The 23,421-nt window shown below is 39.4% G+C and overlaps 1 protein-coding gene across 9 annotated transcripts in view; it reads left to right on the top strand.

Moving 5' to 3' along the window:
- lrch1 (leucine-rich repeats and calponin homology (CH) domain containing 1) overlaps positions 1-23,421 on the top strand; it is a 96,351-nt gene that overhangs the window by 44,148 nt on the left and 28,782 nt on the right. For 5 of the 9 annotated variants that reach the window (XM_019353092.2, XM_003449547.5, XM_019353089.2 and 2 more), the window contains exons 3-14: positions 7-133; positions 1,865-1,970; positions 6,980-7,116; positions 7,573-7,703; positions 15,501-15,588; positions 16,495-16,597; positions 18,278-18,387; positions 19,041-19,111; positions 19,445-19,531; positions 19,779-19,853; positions 20,888-20,924; positions 21,897-22,013. In XM_019353092.2, the coding sequence (XP_019208637.1) occupies positions 7-133; positions 1,865-1,970; positions 6,980-7,116; positions 7,573-7,703; positions 15,501-15,588; positions 16,495-16,597; positions 18,278-18,387; positions 19,041-19,111; positions 19,445-19,531; positions 19,779-19,853; positions 20,888-20,924; positions 21,897-22,013 (1,189 nt within the window). The remainder of the gene's footprint in view (positions 1-6; positions 134-1,864; positions 1,971-6,979; positions 7,117-7,572; positions 7,704-15,500; positions 15,589-16,494; positions 16,598-18,277; positions 18,388-19,040; positions 19,112-19,444; positions 19,532-19,778; positions 19,854-20,887; positions 20,925-21,896; positions 22,014-23,421) is intronic. The other 4 variants (XM_019353091.2, XM_005475272.4, XM_019353090.2 and 1 more) reach the window with 3 other exon arrangements.

Below are 23,421 nucleotides of genomic sequence, written 5' to 3'. Positions count from 1 at the left end.
TTGCAGTCGTAACCAGCTGGGCTCCCTGCCGGCCTGCCTGTGCGGTTTACCTCTGAGAGTCCTCAACGCCAGCAACAACAAGCTGGTCAGCCTGCCCGAGACCATTGGACAACTGCAGAGCCTCATGGAGCTGGTAAGGCTGTTTTACCACTTGTGTCACTGTGTTGGTTTATTCCTGTGCCACTCAGGAGTGAGTAATAATATTTCTATTTTTGTGTTTCTTTGTCTGTATGTGAATATCTTATGCCCCAGTTGTGCTGCTCACTGCTTTTATCCCAGTCTGGAGAAGATTTATGGCTTATTTTTTTTAGCCCTTCTTCAGTAAGCTTTATGTGTCACATGAAATTTAGGGACATACGTCGTCACTCTCTTTTTATATTTCCTTGGCTAATTCTGATTTTAGATTTTTATCTTTTTTTCTGAAAAAAGATACAAATCAGATCAGATCATTGATTCTGATTTCCTTTGTAAGAAAGTTAATCAAAAATATTTTAATAGATTTTTTTACTCAGCTGGTCCTCTGCTAGAAAACAGTGTAGTGCCCACTCAGGGTCCGAGAGGGGCTCAGAGTAGAGTCGCTACTCCACACATCAAAACAAGCCAGCTGACGTGGTTCATGGATCTGACTAGGATGCCTCCTAGGTTGAGGCCCTGGGGCGGGAATGCTGATAAGCTGGAGAGAGGGAGGTTTTGGCTTCTCTGCTTAGAGTGCTGCTCCCAGGACCCTGCCTTGGATAAGCAGAAGAAATGAAATGGAATTTTCTTCTTAAACTCATAATAAGACATTTATTTTTTACTTTTTCATCCACAACAGCATCTCTTATTCTAAATCAAACAAGTCTCACAATAAAGTGCTGTATAATATATACAACTGAAAGTGATCTGCAGGATATTTCACTTTATCCGGTGGTGGTGGTGGTGGTGGTGGTGTACTGTGATTAGCTCATTCACAATGTGCGTGATGCTGACCGACCTGATCTGATTGGGTCAAACTTGTGAACAGAGTGAATTTTTATAAGGACTGACAGAGCTGTGAAAACAAGGAAACATCAGATGGCAGCACTGGCAGATTGCTGCCTATAGTGTTAGCATTGTGATGAGGAAGATATTTTTGTGACCCATTACATTGTCCGTTTTATTTCAGAGGAGAGTCAGTATGCCACAATGATGCTGTTTTAGCTCTTTACATGGAATATTGCTGGCAGGCAAAACAATCACATTGGTTGTTAGCACTCCCGTGCAGGGATAATGAGAATGACAGAGTCCTCATCCTGGCCCGTTAGCTGAAAACGGTCTAGTTCTGGTCAGCAGCAGGACAATCGGGGCACATCATCACTTTCAGTCTTTTTAGGGTGAAAATGAAATAAGCTAAAGTGTCGTGAGCCAAGCCTGACTCTAAACTAAAGCCCCGCCCACATATAAAGTGATTAGCTCATCGCACATTGTCTCTTCTAATTTATTCCCACTCCTTCATATGTCAGTCAGGAGTATCCTTCACTTCAGCTAAAAGCAGCTACTGGCTACTCAAACTAATCTGAGATAACTGAGAACCTGAAAGCATCCCATTGCTTACTGTTGTTTCACTTCTTGTCAGTATGAGTTTAATTCTTTGTGCTCAGGCAACTACATCACTGCTCTCACCTCTTCTTTATACCTGGACTCTGTATATGTGTGTGATATGGTTTTAAAGTCTTATTGCTTATTAACTTTCCAGCAGTGTCCTCTCAGCATGAAACGCAGCTCGACTTTGCACCATCTGCTCAGCTCTGATGTGTGCTCCTGTGCTGCCGACAGCATTTCAAACAATTACTAATCATAAATATTAACCGCTCACTCCCCTCGTTTCTGTTTTTGTCCTCTACAGGACATCAGCTGCAACGAGATCACAGCTCTTCCTCGTCACATCGGCAGACTCAAAGCTCTGCGCGAGCTAAACGTGCGCCGAAACCTTCTCTGTGTCCTGCCAGAAGGTGAGTGCCTTTTTTCCCCCCCAGTATAAAGCAAATTGCAGTGTCCTGTCTTTCTTGATGACTTTCAGAAAGTAAAGGCTTTCAGCTCTCTGTGTCCTAAAGACTGGTGAATTTTGGTTGGAAATCTTTGTGTTGACTTTAGGTGTGTAATTAAGGTGATTTATGTTCCCTTTAGGCAGTGTTTAAGCCTTATAATTTCACTTTTCTTTTGATCCCACCTTACCTCTGCACCTTACAGAAGCCTATTGTGCACTCCATGCTGTGACTCGAGGATCGGAAAGTCGAGTCTCATTTAGAGTGAAACTCAGAAATGGAATAATCTCTTCCATATGCAAGACTGGGAGGTGCATCTGAGACCACAGAGTCCTCTGCGTGCACTGCCACACCCATCCTTGGGCCTAAAAATATACTTAACCCTCAGTGTGACCGAGGAGCGACCTCCAGCCCAAAAGGTCTGAAATAAGTCAGTGACACAGAGATGAGCGACAGCCACAAAGCTCTGGTGCTCATCTAGTGAGACAACACCCAGTCTGACTAACTGATGGAGGGCAGCCATTTATAAACACCAGAACAACTCTGGATCTGCATGTAAGGCCAGCATCAGTATCCAAATACAATCTGACTACAGTATTTTTTTTAAAGTTAGGACTGGAGCTTATAGCTGTTTTAGTTATTGATGGGTCTGTTGATCTTTTTTTCCTGTTTTGTAGTCAATATAGTCAAGATATTAAAACAAATCATCAGTTTCTGTCTTCATTGTCAGTTGTCCAGCATGTGGATAGTCTGATAATCAGAGTAGAGACATGGAGTCAGGCCAGCAGATAGTTGATCGGAATGATAAACAATCGCAACTCCAATCGCTTTATTCAGTCGGTTTGGATTTGTTGCTCCAGTTTCCTGAATCGTTACATATCCCCATCCCCTCACCTTTATGACCATCTCCTGGATTGATTGATGAGCTTTGAACTGGTTCAGAAGCTTAGTACCACAGTGGTGGGGGGAGGGGGGCTTCAACCAGGCAGACTGGACGGCAGCCCCGACAAAGGGAGGGATGTTGTTTTTGATTTCATATCTGTTGAACTTGTGCAGCTCTGGAGAGTCCCTGAGACAGGACCACCATGACTGCTGAGGGCTTTTTAAAGGTCTGCCAAGCTCAGGGTGGCAATAGCATAAAGTCAGAGAGTCAGACTCTAACTAGAAGATCAGAGCTGGTAGGAAAAATGATCTTTAAAGCCAGAATTATCATGGCAGCAGCAGTAGCTTTGGTTAGCAGCACAATGCATCAAGGCAGCAATGGAGCAGACTGGTCTCGTCAATCCTTTATGCACTTCATATTCCTCCCAGTGACATCAGAGGAGGCTTCTGCAAGTTTGTACCTCAATAAGTAACAAGTCATCTAATAATGCTATTAGCAGCTATTGATCAACACAGTTTGTACAACAGTATGTCAAACCCAGAAAGAAGAAAACATGGATGCTCTTTTAAAAATTTAGTAATTTAGTTATTAAAAAAACCTGCCTTGTGAAAAGAACTACGAGCCATGTCTGAAATCTCCATCTAGTTTCTAGCCTGAGTGACTCAGGCCCAAAGTGTAACATCTAAAGTAAATCACCAGTTATCGTGTTTTATTTCAGGCACAGCTACTTTGCAGATTTGTCATCAGACAGCCGCAGTTCCCAGATCTCCTGACCTGTGAGTCAGTGTGCAACAGTCAGATTCGATGCTGTGCATATCTGAACAAATGTAAACAGACTGCTAGATAACTTGAGGTCTCAGTTCTTTTAAAGTTTTCTGTTTATTGTTCCTTTAAAAAAGATTTAGGAGTAATTTGCAAGTGAACTATAATTCACAATATCCAGTTTTTGTATATAGTTGCAGGTTAAAAACTTTGTGAACCTTAGTATATTTTGTTTATATTTCCTCACAAGATCGAGAACCTCAGATTTTAAATCCAGTCCTACGAGTAGATGAAGGGAACCCAATGAAAAGAGAATTTGTAGTTTGTACCTTTTATATGAATCGTCTCCCCTGCTGTCATGATTGGCCTGCTACTGTTGTTTTTTTGGTTTTAAAGTCAGATGGCTTTATAATAAAATTGTTAGAGCACTATAGATGAAATTTACACATTTGTCCTGAGTGACCTCAAGGCATAAGGGAACATATGTTTACGCATAATATAATCGAGTATAGAGAATATTTTTATCCAGTAACCAGAGGAATGCTTTCTGGTGTCGCCGCTCACACCATCACATGTGCTTAGCTGACATTATTACCGCCTACACGTGGTTTTAATTATGAGAAACTGTCTAAAAACTCTGTAATGATCATGCTGTCAAAATTGATGGGTTCCTGAGCGACGCATCATTAGCAGTCTGCAGGATATGGTTCCCCTATTGGTTTCTGCCCACAAACCCACACATCCGTCTGAGGATCTGTAAACACACACATACACTCACATAGAGAATTTCTTTTGGACATCTTACACAGGGAAAGAAGGCAAATAAGAACAATGCCTTTGGTGGACCAGGAGTCCAGAAAGTTTATACATTTCTTGTACATGACTGTTTGCCAGTCTAGGTAAATGCACCATTAAAAACCTTCACAGTTTATCCTCAGCTAATGAGTTTCAAAGAAAGGTTAATTATATAACCACAAAGACTTAGAAAAGAGAGAGAGAGATCAACTGCTTCACTGTGAGAAATATAATGTCTTTATAAAATTTAGATGAGCTTACAGTGACTCTGGTAATAAATTCCAAATCACGTAATATTAGGGAGACACAAGCAGGCTGGAAAAAAACAGGCATTGAATAACATTAGCAAGCTAGTAGTCTGAGTGCACTTCAGGGTAAGTGTTAGATGTGTGTTAATCTTTTGATAAAAGTGTTCTGTGTTTCTCTGTTTTCCATTTCTATGCTATGCTCAAAGCAACAATCTGAGATTTTGAAAAATGTATTTGTTCCCTTTTCTTGGAGTCATTGCAATTCTCACTTTCTAAAAAATTACATTTTCAATTGAGTAATCATAGATTTAGGAGCAAAGACCTCAATAACTGAGGTAAATAACATTAGCTCAGTTAAAGCTAACATTGTGAGTGCAGTTGAAGTGAGCTTCGAGGTCTCCCAGGTTCCTGTTATTATACTAAGGCTGGGTACTTGGAAGCTAGCTTCAAGGTTGAGTTTATGGGCATAAATGACCATGCCCATAAACTCAACAGGAGAGTGTTTACAGCAGTCAAAAAAGAAATCCCTTTACCTGTACACTTCTATAGGACTGGAAGTGTTTTTGCAACCACAGCTATTGCAATCTAGTGCCATACAAATAAGGCATGCAGGTTTAAGGCACCTCAGCATTGGCTTCATTTATCTGCCCACAGAAGCTACGTTCATCTTTTATACTGTCTATAGTACCACCATAAGAGGAGGAGGGGGGGGGGCAAAAAGATGGTGTTATGTCCAGTTGGATCTCATGGTAGCAGTGTTATATCCCTGTTCCAGTGTCTAAAACCCAACACCGTGGGAAGAAATACAGAAATACATAGAGAGATGTACTGTGTTTAGTTTAAAAGCTGTAATCAAGCGTGTGGTCAACCTCTTCATGTAACTTGTTAACATATTGGGTACTGTATGAAGGTGTGCACGCTTGTATATCGACTCTACATAACTCTTTAAACATAAAACAGGCACTTTTGTTAGATTACAGCTTAGTCACTCCAGTAAAACGCTGTGTAAGAGAGGCGTTCCAGGTTTTCCAGGTTATTTTGGATTTAATGAGGAATAAAGTTCACATGAAGAGAAACAGTTTGACTCTGGGCTGCTAACAATTACAAACCTAGTCTGAAAATAACAACAACAGCTGCATTGTTTTATCTGGTGGGAAACATGTTGGTGGTTTTACCCATGTGAAAGTGTAAGTGTGTGTTGTCTACTTGAGATCAACTAAATCAGCAGCGGGGGGTTTTTTCACTGTCACTAAACAAACTGCTGGTATCGTTCTATTTTAAAATCAAGTTGTGTGTGTGCTGAAGCCTCTTAGTGTAGTATTATGGAAAACACTGAAGTGTGTGCATGTCAGCGGAAACTAGATAATGCATGTTTTTTTTTCCCATGTCCCACACCTGACTTACCTGGGCAGGTGCTATGGTCTATGCAGCTGATGCAGGAGAGCGGGCCTCTTGCTCTGACCATTTCATATTTAATAAATGACACTTTTTCAATATTCCTGCCCAAATATTTTCTTCTTTAGCATCTATTTTAAGAATTCCTGGTTCAAAATAACAAGATTTCACTCATTTTAGCCTGGTTAAAATCACAGGTTGATGCAGTTTTTCTCATCGGTGCCATCAGAGAGACATCTAAGCAGTCCAAAATTAATTCTGCAGCCAGAAAATCCATAAAAAACTGTCTTCAGACACAAGAAAAGCACAAAGTGTTCTGGCAGAGATCATCCGACCTCCACAGATCTCACCACCATGGAGTCAGTCTGGATTACATGAAAACAGAAGACACTGAGACGCGCCTAAGTCCTCCAAAAGTGATTTTCCACTCGCTGTTCCAGGAACATTAATTTCCCCCCCAAAAAAACTAATGTTCTGGAACTTTCCGGGGAGTGAAAGTTCATCCAGCACATTGTGATTAGCATTTTCACAGCAGGGGTAAAGTCCCGGGAAGATTAAATCCATTAGTTTGCTGGCATTTCAAAGGTGCAGTTTGTCTCAAATTTTGAATGTTGTCCACTGCAAAAATCAACCAAAAGGGTCAGAGTTTAAAGCTCCTGGGCGTCTCCATTCGAGTTATTGTTGGACATAAACTAAAAGGAAAACAAACATGCTTTGAGTAAAAGAAAAATCACTACAGGGTCGATAACCCTGAAGTTTTCTGCTGAGATATAACACTGTTATGTGTTGCATTGTATATCACATGAGCCAAATCAAAACAAATCTGCTCGCTCTGAAGGAGCAGATAACCAGAGCTGTTTGCCTGATGTTTGTGTGTTTGTGTCTTCCTACAGACCTGGCTGATCTTCCCCTGGTGAAGTTTGATTTCTCCTGTAACAAAGTGTCCACCATCCCAGTGTGTTACAGGAAGATGAAACAGCTCCAGTCTCTCCAGTTAGAAAACAATCCACTGCAGAGTCCACCCGCACAGGTACATAGACAAACACACACACACTTTTGTCTTAATGTACTTTATATCTTCCACTATTCTTTGTGTCTGAGTCATGATTCGGCATAAATTCTTGGTGTACATCTCTGAAAATTAAACCTACTTTATTTTTTTAGATACCATCCTAATATAAGAAACAGACATTCATAATAAATTATTCATATTTTAAATGTATCATTTCAGCTTAATGTTCCTGCATAGGGCTATTATCTGGCCATTACGGCAATCATCATGATCACAGCAGCAGTATTGCAATAGGTAGTATAAAACTATGTACCTGCTTTTGGAAATGTTAAGCACGAGCAGCTGCAAGAGCTAAAAAAAGACACAAGTGACTCAGCAGTCTTTGTGAATAAAGGCTGAAATGACGCTGAAAACAAAGCAAAGCTGGACTTTTACTTGATGCTGATTTGAGTCCTTTTTCCTCCCATTATTCAGATCTGTATAAAGGGCAAAGTTCACATATTCAAGTATCTGAGCATTGAGGCGTGTCGCAGCGAGAAGATGCCTGACTCTCTCTACCTGCCTGTCATGGGGCGAATCAACTTATCAAGGCCCACCACTGGCAGGTCAGTTACCGTGGTATCACACAGCTGGGGGGATTATCTTCTCTTCATTATCAGCGTCTGCTGTTGTAGTGCAGTTAGACTGTACGTCTTTAACAATGTTCTGGTGTCAAAATGTCAATTCTTTATCATTAAAGTGAATAGGATCGCTAGCGGTTATGTAGCAATGCAGTTTTTGTTCTGTTTTTTCAGTAATGGTATACTAGGTGAAAATAACAGAGCAGGATGTTGAGTCTATTTTGACTTGTGATGGCAGTGTTGCCTCATTGTTCCAGTACCTAAAACCAAGACACCCTGATAGAATTGCATCTGTTTGGCTTCTTGTCTAAGTAGCATGATAATACTGCAGCTGGTGATGGTTTTAGTTTCAAAGCTAAATGATGGGTTTCAAAATTAGCACGGGAGGTAACCTGCAAGAATTCAGGGTCTTAATTGTTTTCTTCCCCCTCCCAAAGTGTATAATCCTAGCTACAGTGGCTGCTGCAGCACAAACGTGCTTTAGTCAGCAAAAGAGCCATAGTGGCCACGGCTGGCCAGTATGTTTCTGCTACTAATTGTGTAAAAAAGACATTTTTTATATTTTATAATATTTGAATAATATCAACATGTAACAATAAATCAAAAAAATAAATACATTTAAAAATAAATAAAAACTGATATGTGTCCACTAAATATTTGTCCACTGTTCATCTGCTCTGAAGTCTTTTAATCTGATTAGGCTCAGTCTGCAATTTACCTCAGCTGTCAATGCTGCGTGGGAAGTATCCGCTTCTATTTACTATGCAGGAGGCTGTAAAACTTTGTGAAAGGGGTCCGATGAGTCAGTAAAGCTCACTTCTCTGTGATCACAGTGATATTGGTGTGAGTTTTTGAGGATATCCTGAACTTTTCTGTCAGTATGCGTTGCATGGTGTTGGTGAAAATTTCATTGAAGTGAGGCTAACATTGTTGGACTCCAAGGCTTAGTGAATAAACTCTTGTACGATGTGAGAATATAAAAACTCTTTATCAGAGCGAAAGTGTCATTTTTAGGACACTTGACTCTGGCATTAGTAGGTGTGACGTTATCTTAAAGCTATTGTTGAGTAGCCAGCTTGTTCTTAGCTTTAAGGTTAGGAAGAAGAGGATGGGCTTTGATCTGGATCTATGTCTCTTTCCTTCGTGGTTTTGCTTCTTTGGTAAAACACAGGTATGATCTTTTATATCTTGAGTCTGAAGGTGCTGACACAAATTAAAACTTGCCTACGAGTTCTCTTCTCCTTTGGTGTACTAAGTTTATGAGAATGCATCATTTTGTCCTAAGAAAAAGTTACACACTAATTAATTTATATTTATGATTACAACATTTTTTTATTAAGTGGCCTCAAAGAAATGACTGACTGTACCTTTAACCTGAACAAAGGTTTCTTTCAGTTTTGTTAACCTGACGAAGAGAAAGTATGCTATATATAACTACTGACATGGCATAAAGCTATAATTTGACTCAGTTGTAAAATCATGAACTTTTGAAGCTTTTTCTTTTTTTTGGTTCACATCTGAACTCTATTTCCAGTCCTGGAAAAACTCCGTTTTATTGAGTATTTGATTGCTACAGTGTGCAGGATGCATCCACATCCAGCTCCATCATTTGTTTCTAGAAAAGTTTAGGACATTTGAGAAAACTAGCAAACAGAGAAAACATTTGAGACATTTGTTTCAAATTTTTGTGACTTTCAGGTTATTTATGAATGCTGTAACTTGTTTTTAGCTTTGGACCGCCAAGATAGTTGCCAGAAGCACGTTACATCACCCCAGGGCCATTATTTTGTTTGGTTTTAACAACATTACACGCAGACAGAAACTGTCTGTGATCTGAGCTTGCTCAGTTTCTCAGCCTGTAGCCAAATCCTCCATTAGTCAGCTGAAACTGATCCATCCTCCGGCTCCCGGCTGGGTAGCAGTCACAGACTGCCATCATACTGAAAAGTTTGTCCAAAATCTCATAACCGGTGTGTGAGATGTGCTCTGTGACTGAGGAATAAAGGAATGGGGAGTGAATACAGGAAGAAAACATTTAAGTAGACAAAGGAATGAAAGACTACAATCCTTGAATGATGACACCTCGTAAGGACATACAAAAAAAAGGACTGCACATATCTGAGGGACAAAAGAAAGAACTGTTGAAGCAGTCAGAGAAATGGGTTGATGGACTGCACAAAGTGATACAAAGAAAAGAAAAAGAAGTGAGCTAAACAGAGTGAATAGCAATAAAAAAAGGAAGTAATGTAAAAAGAAAAAATTAGACAGATGAAACAATGGTAGGAATACAAACTAACAAACAAAACCCCTGCAGTGCTAACCACCTATAAACAGACAAATCTTTTGCACAGTGCCACTAATACTCATGGCAGCACAGGAACAAGCTCTGAGCACAAGATCCATAGGGGCTGGGGTCTATCACACCAGGCAAGACCCCAGGTGCAGGCTGTGTAAAGATGCCCCTGAGACAATCCAGCACATAACAGCAGGGTGCAGCATGCTATCAGGCAGAACATACATAGAACGCCATAACCAAGTGGCCAGCATAGTATACAGAAACATCTGTGCCAGGTATGGCCTGGAGATCTCAAGGTCAAAATGGGACACTCCTCTTAAGGTGGTCGAAAATGACCAAGCTAAGATCCTGTGGGACTTGCAGACACAGAAGAGCAAAATGGTGGTGGCTAACCAACCGGACATAGTAGTGGTGGACAAGCAGAGGAAGACAGCCGTAGTGATCGATGTAGCGATACAGAATGACAGCAACATCAGGAAGAGGGAACACAAGAAGCTTGAGAAATACCAAGGGCTCAGAGAAGAGCTTGAGAAGATGTGGAGGATGAAGGTAACGGTGGTCCCCGTGGTAATCAGAGCACTAGGTGCGGTGACTCCCAAGCTGACTCCGGCAGATCCCAGGAACAACATCTGAGATCTCTGTCCAGAAGAGCGCTTGAAGGATAGACCGCCCGCAGGGGCGAGCGGGGAATTCTTATATATATATATATATATATCTATATATCATTAATTAATTAATTAATTAGTTCTCCTAATTCTTCAAAGTTATTGAACAAAGAACACAACCCTTCTGACTCACATCAGAAAATATTCTCTTTCTTTTTTTCCATTTTGCCTGGCTACGCAAATTAGCGTTAAGGCCTTTACACGCAGTTTCGAACTTTCTTTTGTGAGAAAATTAATCTTTTGAAAAAATGCAATGTGGAAAAAATGAAGTTGACATCAAGCGATGAGCTAGTCCTGATGTTTCTAAACCAGAAAAGGAAAAAACAGAGATTCTGGGTTCATCCGGTTCTCACGAGAAGGCAGCAGCAAGGAGAATTTCATGGTTTGATCCAGGACTTGAAGTTTTGTCATGACCGCTTTCGTACATATTTTAGGATGTTGGTGGCACAGTTTGCTGGCAGAGTAGGGAACAACATCTGAGGAGGCAGAGAAATCATGTCAGACAGCCGATTGACCCGGAATCTAGCTGTGTGTCTGAGGTAAAACTGTATTATGAAACTGGAACAGTACTCACATCTACAGAGTACAGTATAGAATGAATTTATGTCATTTCATCCATCCTCCAATCCAAAGTCGGGGGATTACCAAAGCCTTTAGGATTAAGGACTTCTAGTTTGTCTAACCCAAGCGATGTAATGTCAAAAAGCGAAGGAATAAAGAATACAATTTTTAAAAAGCTGGTGGGCAACTGGTGAGGGTTGGAGGGAAGTACAGTAAAAACAGAAATACATAGGAAATCAAAATTCTGCCTCTTCAGGTCCTTCAACACTCAGCTTCAGCTGAGTCGATGTCCACCCACATGAAACTCTCCCAGCATGTGGGCAAGAAAAACAGCTTCTGTTCTCCTGTAGTTCACACAGACTCTACACTTACATATAAATCAGGTTTTTCTTTAGCTTTCATTCTTGTTCACGCTTTTGTCATATGTCTTCTTGATTTCTTTGATTTCTTCGCAGAGTCAGACGTGGATCAAATATTGTGCAGTATTTTTAAGTTCACTAAACATAGATGTTTACATTTTTCATTTATTTTTTATATTGCAAACATTTGCACTGTAATCAGTATTTGCACACTATTTTATATTATTTTTTGACAATCATGTTAACTTTTATTGAGTGGAAAAACGTTAGCGTTCATCCTCCAGCTTCATTGTGTTTATGTTGTACTAACATAGCTGTGTCGCTAGCGATCACGTAGCACATCATTATATAGCAGCTAGCCCAACTTCAGTAACCCTACAAACCTCACTGCTGTTTAGTTTCCTGTCTTCATTTATGTTGGAAGTGATAGCAGAGCTGTACGTTTGATTTTTTTCAGAAATCTCTCAGTCAGAACATGTTATATCATGTTTAGGTGGAAACTAGCGAGCTAACGTCCTGCTAACTTTTAACTCCGTTAAATGTAATAAATTTTATTTTCATGGATGCCTGGATGTTAAACTTTATTGTTACACCTGGTAAAGCAGCAACGCTGATCATTTTATTAAAGATGAAAAAATTTAGATGGTTTTTGACTCTCAGTGATGCCAGTGTTCGTTTGACTTTGGGACCTGAAGAGGACGAAGTTTTGGACCCAGATTACTCCGCGAGGGTCCTGACTACAGTAGCCGTAATGCTCCGACAATCCATCAAGTGTTGCAGCTTCATAGCTTACCAAAGTCTTACTAAAACATTTTTTTGGCAGATTTTTGAGCGCCGCGCACCACATAAAATCGGTTCGAGGTCAGTAAACACAACCAGAATTCATACATAAGGCGCACTGTCGATTTTTGAGAAAATTAAAGGATTTTAAGTGCGCCTTATAGTGCGGAAATACGCCCGTTGCTGTTTAGTTTATACATTAATACGTCAGTTTTGGGCTCCATAGATTTTCAATTAATACCAGCAAACAGCACCGCCTGCTGATTGGCATTATATCGATAATCGATCGCATTTAGATTCAATACAGAGTTGGTGACGTCACTGATTTTATGGTAAATGAACTGGTGCTTATAGTGGTTTCCATTCTGAGCACTCAGAAGTGCTTTATACTACAGCCTCACCCATTCACACACACATTCATAAAAGCACTTTTATCTCACACTGATAGATGCATCAGGGGCAACTCCCGGTTCAGTATCCTGCCCGAGGATACTTTGGCATGCAGACTGGAGGAGTGCCGAGTTGAACCACCAATCTTTGAATTGGTAGACGAGCCGTTTTTGATTGGCTGTGTTTTCCATGCAGGGTTACTGAAATTAGACCAATCCCTGACTTTGACATTCTGGGTTATGAGTGTCTAATGTGAGCAGCGTCACTGTCTGCAGATTTACATGATGTGTTGAGTGGTAACAAGCTATGATTCTGAAAGACAGATATGCTAAAGTTCAACTTCATATTTATTTTAACAGAAATCTTCTATTCCTGCTCTATGATTTCTTCTTAGTCGCCTTCTGTCATCCTCAAATGCTTCCGATTCTTTTTTTCCCTCTTTCACTGAAAGATTGTTACAAGCCATCACTCTGAATTTGTTGTTTCTCAGCTTTGTTTTTCTTAAACATGTGATGCTACTTTTAATCAAAAAAAGGCTGTGGATAATAAATTAGTACGCTTCTGTGAGGTGCAGTCGTTTGCCGTTTCACTCCAGAGGAAGCTGAGAACAGAGTGATGCTATTTTTAAAACTCCATTAGTACGATGACCTTAAGCAGAGCTAGATAAAAATGAAACCCAGCGTGTCTCCGTTTATGGTTTACCAAATGAAGAAAGAGTGCCCCGCCAAAGTAAAACAACACAGTCCAAGTTCCAGATCTGCTCACAGCATTTGCTGCTGGCGGCTTATTTTTTTGGCTATTACACGAGTTTTAGTCTTTTAGTGACATGATGAGGATGTCAGGGGGTCAGAGGTCACAGAGAGATGGATGAACCCTCATTTGTCTCAGACTTAAAGTGACCTGTGTGGGCTATTATGAAACAACTGCACTTGTAGAATCATGATCAAGGAGATGAGATGAGAGGAGCAGGACTGTTGCTCACAGAAGGGTTATTAGAAAATGCTGTGTGTGCGTGCGTGTGTGTGTGTGTGTGTGTGTGTGTGTGTGTGTGTGCAATTCCAGCGCCTCATTATTGTTCAGTTGCTTGGAGACTGCCACAGGGCAGCGTTCACACGGCCGATTAAAGTTCCCCAGATGTCCTTGTATTTGACTCCTGTGTGTTTTCTAAAACCCTGATTTTTAAAACCTTTTTTCAGATCTTCCCTTGATCAAATAGAGATGTTTTATCATAATAGAACAAATATTCTATTTGTTCTATTATGAATAAATAATAAACATAATAGAATTTGTTTGATAATGCTTCAGATTTAAATATTATACAGAGTATGACAGGTCAGTTTGTTTAAGAAGAGTCTTACAGAAAAAGTTGATTTAAAGTCTATTTGAAGGCTTACACCTTATTATTATCATTATGATTATGATTATTATTATGATTATTATGATTATTATTTTAACTATCATATTAACCACTCAAGCTTGTTTATTGTTTAATATTATTTTAGTCTTCCTCCTCTATCTGATCGCATCAAATCGTTCTATTCATAGGCCAGAAAAAAATCACTTAACTGTCTAAGTAATGTAAAACATTAAGGAAGCTATGACTTTAAATCAATGAAGGATTAAGGATAGGAACTTCATGCCATCCATGTGGCTTAATATAAAGCTTGGCAGTGAAACACATACAACATTGGATTGTTTAAGGTTAAAATTCAGTGTTACGCCCTAAGGTTCAGAAACTTTGTACTTAAGTTTTTACCCCTCAGCTGTAAAAGGCTGATGCAGTATTCTTGTCACGCCACCAGGCAGGCTGGGCGGGCAGAGTGAAAACCTAACCTAAATTTGTGAATGAGATAACTTGAGAATGAGGCAGCGTAGGAGCTTCAAATTGATACCATAGGTGTGTCTACTAAAAATCTTGAACACATTCGAATCTCAAAGTTCAGGTTTTATGGAAATCTTGTGAATGAGGCGAGCTTAAAATCAATAACATAGGCACGTTTACAAATCATCTCAGACTAGTTTGAATCTCCGTGACATGAACCTAAAGTGAAAGGTCAAAGTTCAAGTTTTCTGAAAATCTTGTGAATGCGATAACTCGAGAAGAAGGTAACGTAGGATTTTCAAACTGATGCCATAGGGGTGTCTACATAGCAGGCTGAGCCGTACTACTGGTGGTTCAGATGGGTCTGTCTTTAGTCCTGTCACCTCAAGAATTTCTCCTCGTTACACATTTGGCTGTCTTTACATGTGTAAAGTTAAAGAATGCTGAGAAGATGCATACGCTATGAAAAATAATAAATAAATTCCTGAAGAATACTTCAGGCCTGGGAGAGGGTACATGCAGACATGCAGTACAGTGATGGAAGTGAGGATGATGATTAAGAAGGCTTTACTTTGTTTCCTGTGGTATGTGTATTTCAGTTGTAGGTTTCATTTTTAAATGTCGATCGCAGTGACGTTAAAAAAAGTTTTAACTTAACCGGCTTACACCTGTAGATGCCCTGAAACTTTCATGACAGCAGTTAAAGGTTAAATCGAAGCAGCCAATCAGAGTTTACACAGCAGTGTGAACGCAGCATGAGAAACAGAGAGGGGAGGGGGAGCATTCTCTCTCTATCTCCCTCTCTGTGTCATTGTGGCTCTCTTGCTCTTATCTCGCCTGTGCATACACACACACACACCTGCCTCCTGTGTGTGTGTCAGGTGTGTGACCTGTGTCTTGTGTCTGCAGTGTGGAAGACATGGAGCAGCAGAAGAAGCAGGACAGTGACTCAGGAGTCGGCAGCGACAACGGAGACAAGAGACTGTCTGCTACTGAGGTGTGTGTGTGTGTGTGTGTGTGTGTGTGTGTGTGTGTGTGTGTGTTCATGCACAAATGTTCGTTACAGACTTAATACACTCATATTTATCATCTTTACTCCTTTAATCCTCATTTTCTAATCACACCAGCTCATCTTTTTTTCCTCTGTAAGTCTGTGTATCTGAGCGAGTGCAGTTATATTAGAAGACGGACTCTTTTAGACGTCACTCACTTTTTCTGCAAATTGTTATTTCTTCTGTGGACTTGTGAGCAAGTGATTGTGAAAAATGGCAAAAAATGAATAGTTACATTTAACAGTAAATTGTTAAAGAGCATTATTTAAGATGAATTATTACAAAGTTGAAATAAATGACAAATAACTGAGAATTTGAATATTTGACTTTGAATTTGAGATTCTCTGACGTGAAAATTTATTATTAAGAATTGAGTATCTTCTGGATTTGGTCTTGAAATGAAATACTGTTAGAGCGGAGGCACTTTGGCCTCATCTTGTAATTAGGGGCAACTTAACGTTCAATTGAAGTCGTTTTCTTCATTTGAACTAATAAGCTGAATGTTTTTCTGTCTCTCGTAGTCTTTATCTGTGCAGTGCAGAGGAATTTTGTAAACTGACGTCACGTCACATCAGTGGGAGTCAGAGCTCGCCTTTTCATTTTAGAATGAACACATTTTTTCTTTGTTACTAATTCACACTTTCGGTCATTGTTGAGATAGAAAGCTGTTCCAGGCAGCAGCTAGCTCCAGGTCTGTGAAACTGAAATTTTAAACTCTAATTTGCAACTGATATGCTTTTCCTGACCCAAAACTACGAGAAAAGTAATAAACTACAGCTGAGAACTTTTACACTTTCAACACTCATCAGTTGTTGTGTTCTTGTGTTGAGGTTGTCACATTGTTGTTTCAGCCGTCAGATGAAGACAGTCTGAGCCTTAATGTGCCGATGAGTCACATCACAGAGGAGGGAATCGGCAAAGACGACTCGAGTGAACACATCAGCTCTCTGACAGGTACACGCGCACACACACACACACACACACACACACAGAGTGGGCAGCATGTGGCAATGGTAGACAAACTGTATTATGCTATCTGTTGTCACCTGGTTAAACTCTATGGACAGCCCGGATTCATGTGAATGAATAGTGTGTGCACGTGCGCTCTTATTACTCATGCAGGCAGGATAAACATCATCTGGACTTGACTGCGTTGAGAAAAAATCATAACCAATTTCAGAATACACATTTGTGCTGTGATCAGTCAATCTTTTCTGTAGGACATTGAGTGATTCAGTCACTGTTTTAGGAAAAGAGGAAAGAGTGAAGTAATCAACAGACAGATATTATTATTAATCTGCTGCTGGATTTGGTCATGCAGCATGAAGCAGTGCTCAGCACCGTCTACAAGTCAGAAGATCCCGTACGAGCCCTGCCATGCGATGTGGTTCAGCAGTACAAACTGAGGGTTTAGTGCTTTTGCTTTTCTAACCTGTCAGCTGTGTGTCTAAAAGTATCTGGGCTGTAGAACTCTATTAAAGAACAGCAGCAGCTCCCCAGACACAGTTTAAATAGACTTCAATCAGCCTTAATTAGGTTAGAGCTGATGGAGGGTCACATTTACTGAACTGAGATGAGTGAAAAGAGGGCCGTCTAGGTTATTTATATTTCCAAACAAATCCTTAATCCTGGAAGAGCGTCACAAAGATGTTTTACATATTATATATTTGAAAAATGTGTTGTTCTTAACATAGCAGCAAGCTCCTGCTGTGGTTTTTATTATTTATCGCCAATTTTCTTGTGAAAAGTTTAGAAAATGTATGAAATTTAAACAAACACAAAAAATTAGGGAAAAAATTCTCAAAGGTTTTAAGCGGTGACTCAGTCACCTGACCTGCTTTCCTCCAATCACTTCTCCTGCACATTCTGCCACTCGGCATCTGTCTTGGCACGGCTCCGGGCAGATATTTGGACAGTTATTTTGAAATCCTTGTCTAAGTGCAAGGAGAGACAGCCATAACTTGAAGTAGTGGTTCAAAAGCTTGGCAGCTTTGTCCCCGAACAAGGTTAGAGTAGCTTTCTTTTTCCTCAATTTATACTTCTGTAGTGCATGCACACAGTTTCACTGCATCTCGGTCCAAAGATCATCTGCACATCCCACCATATGACTGAACATGTTCTGTGCCAATGTATGTGATGGAGGTATGCCTGCTGACACTCAAAAATATGTTTCAGCTGTTGATTGGCTGTTTGGGTCTTTGAGGCTTGTGCCAAATTTTTGCCATAATTTTTTTCATGATTCTTCAGTTCTCCTTATTTCCTCCATATTTAGTGTGTCTAGCTAGTTTTGACTGGTGAGCTGTGATCAGACTGTATTTGTATCTGCGTTTTATTTCTTGCACATTGATAATAATTTTGATATTTTTAAAATGTAAATCTGTTTTAATGACTGTAAACACATAGACAAAAACTGTGCTGCATTATGAATGACTGACTGAAATTGATGGAGCTGTGACGTTTATAAGTCCCTTTATAACTTTGGTTATACAGGTAATTATAATCCTTCGTGGGTTCACTTTCATGGGAGTTGTGCTTTTGTGCCCATATTTTTCATATTCTATCAAACCTGTGGTGCAGAATTCTACACCCTACACTTCAGCTTAAAACTGATAGTTCATGTTTCCTTCATTTCAGCAGACCCAAACTCTGACTCGGTGCAACTGATTGAGGAGAGCCCTACGGAAGCCCTGAGAGACCAGAACAGAGACTCTTCTCTCAGCACTCGCTTCATCAACTACATCAAGGCAAGAGCTCGTGTTGTGCTTCAGTCAAAAATTGATGCAGTAAATGGTTCACTTCATGCATAATGCCTCTCTCTGATTGAAGTTATGTAAAACTATTATGTTCACTGGGCTTCTTTATTCCAGCATTAGTTACGCTGCCTGTCGTTTTAGGCTCATGGGGTTTGTTTAAATGGAGCCTGCAGCATAAACTGTCACTTTATGTTAATCTCAATTAAAATTCCTTTTAGACTTAAAAGTTTTGCTTGAATTGTCATGAAGAGAGCCAGCTCTACTTAATATTTGAGTTCATCCACCTTTTTTAGCTTATTCCAAGTTAAAGTACAAACTGGTTTCACATCATCAAAACTCAGTTTTTACCTCTGTCGATGTTATTCTCCAGTTGCACATTGTAGTCATTGAATTGGCCATGAACTCCTCTGTATACCAAAGTATTCTATCGTCAAATTGCAGAATAAAGAGTTGCTGTTAGAAAAGAGTAAGAAACAAGAAAAGCATAAAGAATGGAAGGAATAGATGAAGAAAAAGGACTCTGTGTTCTTATTGTACGGAGGAGAAAGTGGTAACGTCTCTGATTTTTGGCCAATGGCTGAGCCGGACTGTGGATCATGTGATTTCTGCAGCTGTTGCTGATTTGCGTACGCTTGTCTTTGCAGGGTAGGACGGCAGCAGACTTCGACGAGCCCCTCAGGATAGAAGAAGACTCTCACTGGTCAACAGAACAAACGTAAGTTCATGAGCATAGTGTCGTTTCGATTTCCACTTTATGACTCGTGTTTAGTTTCTCCTCATTTATTGGTAGATTATTGTATTGTATGTCATAATTAGATATTTTTCTTCTACTTTTATTAGCGCATGTTATTCAGTATTTTTTTGCAGCATCATTCAAAATTAGTAGTGATTTTCTTGTGTTTCTTTCTGTTGATTGATGACAATTTAGAATCTACAAGTATCCTCTGAGGGATTTTACCAGCTGTGATTTTATGATATGGCACCATCATCACCCGTGTAAATACACTGTACATATACATGACTCTCATTTCTATCTTTGTGGCTGCAGGTCAAAAGTCACAGGGGGCACAGAGCTCCACATTGACATGATCAACCAGCTAAAAGAGGCTGTGGAACTGCTGCAGGACCCCAGCAGGTAAAAAACACCAACAGCTGAGTATTAGTTAGAGCTAAGTGTCCACCACAGTGAGTATCCATTGTCTGTGTTTCCCTTTGCTGAGTAATAATTCATATCTGCAGCACTATGTTACCACTGCTGAACTTACTTGATGGCCAAACTTTGAGAGAATTAAACTTGACTGAAGTCATGTTTTTGTTTTTTGTTTGTTTTTCTCATTTGTAAGCCAGCACTCTGTGGCATTAATGTTGTGTTTGTGCGTCAGGGTGAACACAGAGGAAGATTTGTCTGGAGTCCAGCTCTATCCAGTGGAGATGGTCACAGTGGACGAGTCACTCAAGTAAGATTCCATGTATCTGCGTTTTACGACTACATGTATTATGACTGTGGAAAAGGTTCTGGCCTGATGGACTGAGGGGAAAAATGTTTTTGTGTTAAAAATCTTTTTTTTTTTAGTTCAGAAAGCATTCCACCTCTATTTAATTCAGTTCGGGTTTTTTTATATAACAGCAAATCACAACAACAGCTGCCTCTAGATGCTTTATTTTATAAGGTAGAGACCCTACGATAATACCGAGTAAAACAGAGAAAACCCCAAACAACAGATGACCCCCTATGAGGAAGAGCTTTGATATAAAACAGGAAGCAAACCGCCGGCAGAACCAGGCTCAGGGAGGGGAGCCATTTGGGGTGAGGGGAGGGAGATGGGACCAAGACATGCTGTGGAAGAGAGCAACAGATTATTAATGAGTAATGATTGAATGAAGAGTGGTGTATAAACAAAACAAAAAAACCATCAGTGTGTCCTGTATGTCAGACTTGATAACTCCCGTTATATTCATGCAGCTCTGTATCATCTTCTCTGTCAGCCCACAGTCAGTGACAGCTATCATTTTATATCATTCAATCGATAGCCTCAACTTTTGAAAGTAAATATTCTAGAGATGATCAGAAAGTCCTGCAAGTTGAACTGGGCTAATTAAACAGTACCAACTGTCTCACAATTTTGAGTTTGAATTGAATTCATTCATTTAAAGGGGACAGTGTATATTAGTGAACATATTAATCTTAATATGGCAGAATTAGCAAAAAAGGCTACTTTTCATCTGTAGTCCTTTGCTCTAAATGGGCTGAAAAAATGGCTATTACAAAGAATTCATCATGCATCTTTGTAGAAGACAGTTCAATGCCATCTTGTTCCTAAGATGCTTCTAAACTTAAATTCTGAAAAAAATAAAATAAACGTTTTTTCTTGTATTTGGGCCAATATGGTTGTTCCTGAAGATAAATGTAGTTCTGATTCTGTACACTGTTTTATGTAGGCTTATGGTAAAGTAGATCACTCCCCTTATTTTCCTTTTTTTTTCTCCTTAGTGGGCAGGACAGTGATGACGGCGCCACAACACCAAAGGTACAGTATGAGCGACTTTGGAGCTCTTTCCCTCTAACACACATACATGGCATACATGTTTCTGAGTTTCTTATCAGGAAGGACTTCCAGGTTGGTTCAAACTCCAGTTTGTTGGCCAGTAATTTATAATAAAAATAACAACATTCACTGTGTCTGAAGAGTTCTGCTAAAATTTGGATTTTGAGCTTTTTGTTTTGTTTTTGGTTTTTTGTTGGATTTCTGGGTCAGCAGGTAGCAGTGATTTTTATTAATGAGAACTTTCAGGAAACGCCTGCTGACAAAAGCACCAGAGGAAGTTTCAACAGATGAAAATGTTATTTTGGTATAAACATTTTAGAGGAAAGAATTGGTACTTGCAGCCAAATAATGTTCAAACTGTCCTTCATTTTTCCTTCATGATCCCTGAGCCATCCAAACAGAACATTTAGGATCATTTAGAGGGCTAAAGACCCCCTAATATACTGAAGGCATAATTATAGTATAATATGTAATATATATATATATATATATATATATATAGATATATATTTATATATATATATATATATATATATATATAGATATATATATGTGTATGTATATATAGATATATATATGTGTATGTATATATATATATATATATATAGATATATATATGTGTATGTAGATATATATATATATATATATATAGATATATATATGTGTATGTATATATATATATGTAGAGAGAGAGAGAGAGAGAGAGAGAGAGACTAGAAATGAAGAAACCTTTTTCTGGCCTTTTCTTATAGTATTTCAAGTCCTATCCACTACCACTAGGTGGTCCAGTGTGCAAAGACACCTCTTTGTTATCTAAAAAATGTATTAATGACTGTCCTCGACTGGTAGAGCTCAGCAGGTGGAAAAGTGTTGTGCGGTCCTAGATAAGTAAAACCTGTAGGTATGCTAGTAACAGAAAATACTTACAGCTGAAACCTTTGATGCATCCTGTAGCAGCACATGGATGAAGGTGGCTGTGAGTTCCAGAGGAAGAGACAGATGATTCTAGAAAAGGCCAGGTTTGAAGCCCAGCTTGCGTGCCGGGAGTATGAGTGGCATATGTCGATCAAGGTAAACGTAGCACAAGACCTCTGGATGTAGTCTCTGTCCTCAGAGTGAGCTGTCCACGGTCGTGCTTCGCAGTGATCCAACGGTCGTGTGTCTGTTTGCTGTGTTAGCTGCTGATCACACCTCTCTGAGCTTTTCACATGTGTCGCATTTCATCCAGCAGCCTGATCAACATGTGAACAGAGAGGGAACGTGTTTCTCTGTTGCTACATGCGAGTCTCAATCTTTCACCAATTACTCACTGGCTTTCTTGGGAAATTACTAACTGGCTAAACTGAAGGTGGGTTTACTGAAAGCCTTTGTAGTGGACAGTAGAAAATCAAGTGGCTGGTGTATTCTCTCTCCCATATTAGTGTGCAACATTCATCTGCTGAAGTGGCTGTGTGACTAGAGGTCTTTGTGTTTTTGTTTGTTTTATAATTAACACTGTTTCAGGGTTATTTTTGTAATTTTCATGAACTATAAATTATGATGTTTACTATTTATTGGATTAACACCAAAACTTTATTTTTTAATATTTCTGTACTCCCTTTATTTATTTCTGGGTTAAAGCATCGGTTAAAACATCCAATGCTTAAAACAGTAATACCAGAATTTGTGTTTCTATCGCTTTCTTTCCTTTTTCTTTCTATTATTGTGGGGTCTTTACCATAAAGTGCCTTGAGGCAGCCGTTGTTGTAATTTGACAATGGTTACAAATAAATAAATAAAACTTGAATTCAATTGAAAAATTGAATATATTTCTGTTTGTGGACATACAACAAAAAACATACCATATTTTCTCAAATTAGATTAGGAATGATAGGTTTCTGTATGGAAGACACTGAATTGAATGTACCATTAAGTTTATGTTACACGGGGTGTTTTGGGCAAGGTCTGTTTACATTTGCAAAACTTATGGATGTTGTCTAAAATGTTATCCTGTTTTGTCACAATTAATTGTTCTTTGTTTTCTCCATTATGTTAACATTTTTTCTTGTGTTTAGCTGACTAACTTAATGTTTAGAATAGCAAATCTGTGACACTATGTGTGCAGTGGGTTTCTGCTTTGATGGCCATCACTCTTTGTACAGGGCTGTAAGCAGCAATGTATTTAGAACAAATGGAAGTGTATCAAAGAAGATATATATTGCAGTGTGTTCTGCCCTTATTTTAAACTGCTATTGTTCACATAAGAAATGCAAATTCAGATCAGATGTTATTACGAGGTGAAAATATGGAAGACGAAGTAAAATCCACATAGGATTGTTTGTTAAATAAAAATAAAACAGTCATTGGAAAAGAATATGTACCTCTTCAATTTTGTTGAATTACACATCTCTGGAGTGTTGGTGCTGACACTAAGCTAGTCTGCGGTATCTTGTGTCTGCTCGCCATATGAGGTGAGTGATGGTTGAAGGCAGAGGAGGTA

Source organism: Oreochromis niloticus, linkage group LG16, assembly GCF_001858045.2.
Source record: "Oreochromis niloticus isolate F11D_XX linkage group LG16, O_niloticus_UMD_NMBU, whole genome shotgun sequence".
Lineage (NCBI taxonomy): Eukaryota > Metazoa > Chordata > Actinopteri > Cichliformes > Cichlidae > Oreochromis > Oreochromis niloticus.
This window is presented reverse-complemented; position numbering and strand designations above follow the sequence as displayed.